Raw genomic sequence first — 7,609 nt, 5'->3', positions numbered from 1 at the left:
AGGCTAGAATGGGAGAGTTTACACCAAAGCAGAATCAAAGCAAAGGCTATCATGATATACTGTGTTGTCCATTCCCTTATTGCCATAGACCTGCCTCCCCAATTCAGCCAAACAGGAGCAGCCACAAGAGGACACCAACACTGGTACAGGATCCCATTCTGCCGCACCAACATCTACAAGGAGTCATTCTTTCCTACTACCATCAGGATATAGAACCAGCTACCCGAAGACACCATCATGACCATGTCCCTGGATTCCTTTAAGACCAGGATCCAGGGATATAAAGCACCTTAAAGGAAGCAGGACATGTTTTTATCAGTTTTTAAATTGTAAAAAGATGCATGGACTCCCCCTCCCGCACACGTTTTTAATCAAAGTGAGAAAATGTCACAGCAGTGGCCCTTCACTCCAAAGAAAAAAGAAAAACAAAAACTTGGACTTTCGCCAGGTGGACACATGTTCAGCAAGAAATTCTCACAACAAATGAATGATGGTTGTCTGTGGAAAAGAGATTTTCTCAGAATATATCATGTCAGAAGCAGGAATAATATATTTATCTGATCAGAGAAAATGTTTTGTAGAATTATGGAAGTCAATGCATGCTATCAAAATCACTGCTGCTTGTTGCATGATTCCATTCTTGATTTTTTTTAGCAAAGTTTCAGTCAAAAATGGTTTTATTTATAATCATATAATGTTTAATTATTTGACTTCCCTTATTAGCTCACCTGAGGTGAAAGCTCAAGTGAGCTTTTCTGATCATATTTTGTCTGTAGTCCGTCTGTCTGTCTAGCTGTCTGTCTGTAAACTTTTCACATTTTCAACTTCTTCTCCAGAACCACTGGGCCAATTTCAACCACACTTGCCACAAAGCATCCTTGGGTGAAGGGGGTTCAAGTTTGTTCAAATGAAGGGCCACGCCCTCTTCCAAGGGGAGATAATTAAGAATTGGTGAAAATTTGGTGTCATCGTTTAAAAATCTTCTTCTCAAGAACCATTGAGCCAGAAAAGTTTATACTTATGTGAAACCTTCATTACATAGTGTAGATTCAATTTTGTTGAAATCGTGACCCCCGGGGGTGGGGTGGGGCCACAATGGGGGATCAAAGTTTTACATAGGAATATATAGGGAAAATCTTTAAAAATCTTCTTCTCAAGAACAACAAAGCCACAATTAGTCATATTGATATGGAATCATGTTCAAGTAGTGTAGATTTAAATTTGTTCAAATCATGATCCCTAGGGGTAGGGTGGGGCTACAATGGGGGATCAAATTTTTACATAGGAATATATAGGAAAATTCTTTAAAAATCTTCTCAAGAACAACAAAGCCACAATTAGTCATATTGATATGGAATCATCCCCAAATATTGTAGATTCAAGCTTGTTCAAGGCATCCTCCAGTAGTAGGGTGGGGCCATAATGGGGGATCAAAGTTTTACAAAGAACATATTCAGGAAATATCTTTAAAAACCTTCTTCAATCTCAAGAACAACAAAGCCATGATCAGTCATATGGATATGGAAGCATCCTCAGGTAGTGTACATTCAAGTTTGTTCAAATCATGACCCCCCCCCCCCCCCCCCCCAGGGAAGGGTGTTAGACATATTTTAAAATTCTGTTTTAAAGAACAGCAAAATCATGATTAGTTATATGAAGATAGAAGCATCCTCAGAAGGTTTATATTCAATTTCATTCAAAACATGGCACCTTGGGGTAGGGTATGCCTAGAACAGGCGATAAAAGCTTTATATATTATGAATATTATAGGAGAAATATAGGAGAAGAAATCTGCTGATGAAGAACAGCAGGGCCATATTGACTCAGGTGAGCATTGTGGCCCATGGGCCTCTTGTTTTTAAACGTATTGGAAGTTTGTGGAAAAAAATCCCAAGTACCTGGTACAGTGCATGCTTTGTAGAATATGATTACTTTACAAAATCTTTGGTTCAAATTTGAAATCTTTCTCCTATAGTGAATTTTTCATCAAAACAAGTTATTGACACTGATAAATAAATTTTTGTATTACAAATTCTCAAAAGAAATTTCATCCTTGAATAAGTATTTTGCATCTAAATGTGAAATTAAGTTTCATAATTGCATGAATATCATTGTTACAAAGTTCAAAAGATGTCATTTTCAGGCAAAGAAGTCAAAGTGCATTTGACTGTCACTCATGATGGCTTTTTTGTTATCTTAAAACTCCAGCAAAAATTATGCAATATATGATCACATTGAGGAGTTATATTTATTTGTGCTGATCAAACTATATACTTATACTCATAAATGTGTGTAGGTATTTATTGATTTCAAAACTTGTTCGACAAATGTGAAATATCCAATACACATAATACCAGGGATCTACAGTGTATATATGTATATAACTACATATACATGTATAGGCATGTATTAGTCCCTCTGATTTTGAATTTTTCATATACTGTATTAAGTATTGAATGTCTAGATTCATATGACATGTTCACTATACATGTATATTGATTTCATGTTTATCTCATAAATAATGTATTGAAATCTTTTCTACTCTATGAAAATTTTAAGTATGATTTTTCTCATAAATTTTTGGGAAGGTTTATTAATTATTCCTGTTATATTGAAGGTTAAGTTGCTTTGAATTTGTCCTGTGCATGTGAAGAATGTATGTGATAATTTTCTGTAATTGCCACCAGAAAGTTGATGTATTTTATAAAATTGTCACACATAACTTATTCATCAGAATAAAATGACAGAGGAAATTCGAAATGAATATTTTAAATATCATTGGTGTAAAATACCATAAAAATGAAATGTATGGCTGGAAGAAATGAATGTATATATGTCACAATTACACCAAATTGCTATATTTTTGGGGATTAAAAATCTTACTTATAGATTTTAAAAACACTCTGTAAATTGAAGATTTCTGAAAGTGTAGAGTAAATTCGGGCTAATTTTGTTCTATAATTTGCCTGATTACCATATCTTTTTTACCTTGTAAATTAATCTTGAACCTTTGAATATTCATCAGACAAAAAACTAAATATTTGACATTATATGGTCAGTTGTAAAAATTGAGATGAAATTTCATGTGAATTCATGAAAACAGAGAATTTTGAAAAAATATCGAGGAAATTCGGATTAAATGTATTTATTGAATGTAAAGGATTTCATGTTTTCTTTTCACCAGCTCATTTCATATTAATTAGTGATCAAAAATAATGAACAACTTTAATTTTATGGTGAAAATATTTTTTTCAGTCATCAAAATTTATTCATGTGCACAAATTTCAAAACTTCCCTGTGTAAATGTACTATTTTTAGGACTGACTTTCAAATGTCCTTGACCGAAAATCAAGGCTGATGACACCAAAGTTTTTGGATGTTAAAATAGTGTACACAGTCTGAATATTGTGTATTCAGAAAATCAAGATTCTGCCATTATAAGAAATATGAGAAGAATCCATCCTTAATTAATCCTGTCTGCTCCTTAGAATAGTGTTGAGCTGATAAAGAAATTGCTTAGCTATGATGAAAATGGGTGCTTCAAACAGAATTTTTAAATCTTGTGGTCCTAGGGTCAGGGGTTCTAGCATAACGAGGGGAGGGGGGGGCTTTTGATAATATAGTAGAAAAGTGTTAATTCTTTGAAGTCCATAGTTATGATGATGAGGGTAACTCTTCCAAATTTGTAAATATCTTGACCCTTGGTCTTGGGTTCTGGTGTTAGGGTAAGGCTTTGTTGAATCTGTAGTGAAATGCATTGTACCTGTGAAATTCTTCTCTGCTTCTGGGCATATCGGAAGCAAACTGAGTAAAAGTTTAAATGATATGAGTAAGCGTATTTCTACCAGATTTTTAAACATCTGTACCATTCGTCTAAGCATTCTGGTCCTGGGCAGGGCTCTATTAATTTGTATTCTACTGAGAGAAGTTATTCCCCTTTTCCATTCATCTTTGATAATTAATCACTGTAAATAATGTATTTGAAAGGTTAATAGAATAAGATAATTATGCAAGAATGTTTATCGTATAATTAAAAAAGTACTTTCTTAGTTTTAGTAATCAGGTAGACCTGTAAGTAATAGATAAATAAAAATGAGACAAAAATAACTTATCTTATTAAAAGTTCTTCAAAGACCATAAGAGAGGTCAATGCTAGAGGTCTTAATATGGGTTTAAAAACAGTACAGAAGCACTAATAGTTTGTTAATAGTCTGCATGGTGATAGTGTTAAGTGGGGGACAGATTAGAACTTAATTTATGAGTTGATACTGAATACTAGACTAATTATATTTTGTTGATCCTGATCTTCCTACTTTTCTTGCTTTAGGGCAACAAAGCTTCATCTATCAGTGTATTTAACTTCTAAATTGTTGTATTATACTCAGGTGACCGTTAAGGCCCTTGGGCCTCTTGTTTACTTTTTGATCGGAGACATATTTCGGGTTTCCAATAGCAAAATATAGACACCGCCATTCTTCTATAATATTGAGGGGTACCCATCTCTTATCCGCAACTTCTCTTATATGACTGGATAAAATTTAATGATACTTTCGCAGAATCTTTGTTACATAGTGCCATTGTGCACCTCCTATTTTGTTTTTTGATCGGACACGTATTTTGGGGCTCCCATAGCAAAAATAAGGACTTTGCATTATAAACATATGGGAGGCGGGGGAGGGGGGTTATCATTTTGTGGGCTCAGTGCTCACAGTTCTTCTAGATTACATAGATATTTCAGAACTCTGAAAATTCCAGCGGGGATCGGGGGGGGGGGGGGGTCTAGATTCGTGCATGGAAGCATTTTTAAACAATAATATCAATAAAATATGATAAACAGAGTTAGCGTCACTATATATTTATAAATTCAAAGATTAACATGGACATATATGTAAATGTAAAATCTTGATTATATAATAAACTGAATACTGTACTAGACTACGTTAGGCAAAATTGCTAACGCACCACTTGTTCTCTTGACCTCCCCCCCCCCTCTCTCTCTCTCTCAATCTGAAGATTCTTGTAAGATTTAAATTAAAATATAAAATAATACGCCAGAATCTTTAAAGGGTAGGTCAGGCCTCGAGACCATAAACGGAGAACAGGCTTAAGTCAAAATTTTGATTTTGAATATCTTGAGTTTTATTTAACATACATACTTAAAAAATTGCCAGGTTTTTATAATATTCCAATGAAAACGTGTGATGAACAACATTGAATTTTTTTTTCAAAAGTTTTATTGATTTAATTGAAATTTAGACTTAAGTCTGTTCTCAGTTTATGGTCTTTGGGCCTGGATCTAAGTCTGCTTCTCTTTTAACCGAAGTTACTAAGACAGCTTGGGTAAAAAAGTGGGATTGCAAAATCTACTTGTCCGTTTTTGCACATCATTTGCACAGCCTTTTAAAACGTTTGTAAGCACCATTAAATGCTATTTTTGTGTAAAGTTTAATGATTTTACCAGATACATGCATCCTAAGTTTAAATTGTATATGGAACTTTGATTTCACCGCGGTTTTCAGATTATGTAAGCTCTTGGCAACCGTAATTCATAACTTTTAAATCGGGTTCGATATTTTGAAATTCATAGCTCCAATGGCTGCAAAGCAAACAGAGTTGACAGACGAAGGGAAAGATGATGGAGATGAGGTAAAATAAGCTTTATTTTCCACAATGTCATAATTGTAAGTTATTTTTAATGTTTGACTTGTTGTTTTATCAGGTGATGATGTATTTTATAGCGCGTTTCCTTTTTGTTCTTCCAAAACTTGATAAAACATGTTGCACTATGACATATGTGGTCTCGAAGACTACTAAGAAACTCTCTCCAAACTATTTCTAATTCTTATCAACACCCTTATATATTGTTTTCCTGATTCTTCTTGCCTTTGAATCATGTCTTCTGCATTTTACACACCTCCTGTGAAATTGGGTTAGGGGGCGGCGTCACAGGTACTTGGGTCTTGGTTTATAAATATATGAATCTATTGATAAAGTGAAGAGAGTAAAGGTGAAGTATGCAGGCTTGGTAATAGTGTCTGCTCCACTCGCTTGTTTACATTGCTTGCTTTTTGAGAATAACACTGCACATACTGCAATTTGTGCACCAGATGTCTTGGAACATTGATGACTTATCGTAAAAATCCTCACATCTTGTAAATAATTCCTATTTTATAATTTTTAACACATTTTCAGTTTGCTTCAACATGCTCAGAAGAAGTGTCAACTGTAAAACCTTTGATTCAGTTTGACAAATTCTGGCCATTCAGACAGTCCTAAATTCTGGAAGTATTCCGAGAAATTTATAAATACAACTTGAATTAACCCAGAATTACTTTTAATTTTCATACAACATAGTCTTTAGAGCTGACACTTTGGGAGGACCGCAAAGCCTTGCTCAATGTGCTCACTATTTTGATAGAATTTTGATTTGTGTGCAATAAGTGAAAGGTTTGGGTTGGAATGATCTTATCTGCACCAAGAGTTGATCTTATGAATTTGAAGAATAGCTTTCCATCATGAAAGGATGTGACTCCTAATTATAATAAAAGAATGTTGGTTTCTATGCAATTATTTGATGGATTGGGGTTTGGATGTTCATATTTTCATCATGGTTTGCTTGTTGGAGAGGTCAAATAGGATTGCTGTTGGGTTTACAGGTCAAAGGATGTGGTTCTTTTTTAAATAAATTTGTCCCATAATTCAGAAGGGTTTGAGCTGGGATATGTTCATATTTCGATCCTTATTGGTATAACAAAGTTCAGTTAGATAGCATTGTTTACAGAGATATTGGGTCGAAGGGCATTGGATCATATTTCTAAACATTTATAGTCAGATTTTTCATTTACATGCATTTTTTCAGAATTTTGATAAAATTAATGAAATACTGTTATTTAAGGAATGACGTACTGTCTAGTTTTTCGGTTTTATGATGTGATCAAGCGATTGGCCTGCATGATAATTTGCATAAACACCATATCACTCAAGCCAATCACTTGATCATCATCATAAAACCAAAAAACTGACAGTTGTTCCTTATGTTTACATGATTCCATAAATTCACATGCTCGATCATAACCCTGCCCACTTCTCTTTCTCTCGCTCCCACTCTGCACATGATTTTTTTTACCAGGCCTATCAACGAACTAGAAGCTTTATGAAGAAATCAAGTTTTATATCATTTGTAGTTTTATCTCAGACAAAGAAATTTGAAATGTAAATATATTGTTATCAGACAGTACCAGAACACATTAAATTCTGGACATATTCTCAAATTATTTGAATTCCAAAAACTTGGAAAGATTGCATACTTGCAGAGGCAATCACTTCCTCTGGTCATGTTGAATTTGATAACTTAAAGCACTAATGAGAAAATCTAAGCTGCTGAATGTTTTTTTAGTGACATTTGTTCAGTCAGTAATGTGTTCAATAAAAAAGTTGGAATGTCATTGCTGTTAGATGCTGATTAATATTTGTACATTTAGTAATGCAAAAATATGCTGATTTAAATTCAAACTTTTATGTCAATTTTATGAAATTTAATTTCTTCACCCAACATTGGCTACAGTACTATATATGCCCAAGTTTTTCTCCTGCAGCATATCAAAGAAGC

At 33.8% G+C, this 7,609-nt stretch overlaps 1 protein-coding gene across 1 annotated transcript in view; it reads left to right on the top strand.

Annotated features, from left to right (window-relative positions):
* Positions 1-5,583: 5,583 nt before the first annotated feature.
* Positions 5,584-7,609, top strand: part of LOC133184340 (tetratricopeptide repeat protein 39B-like) — a 14,982-nt gene continuing 12,956 nt past the window's right edge. The window contains exon 1 of the mRNA XM_061319373.1: positions 5,584-5,646. Coding sequence (XP_061175357.1) covers positions 5,593-5,646 — 54 coding nt within the window. The 5' untranslated portion in view covers positions 5,584-5,592. The remainder of the gene's footprint in view (positions 5,647-7,609) is intronic.

Source organism: Saccostrea echinata, unplaced genomic scaffold, assembly GCF_033153115.1.
Source record: "Saccostrea echinata isolate AGI-Se365-2 ecotype Australia unplaced genomic scaffold, CSIRO_AGI_Sech_v1 ptg000010l, whole genome shotgun sequence".
NCBI lineage: Eukaryota > Metazoa > Mollusca > Bivalvia > Ostreida > Ostreidae > Saccostrea > Saccostrea echinata.
Note: the sequence above shows the minus strand (reverse complement) of the source record. Positions and strands in the feature narration are given on the sequence as shown.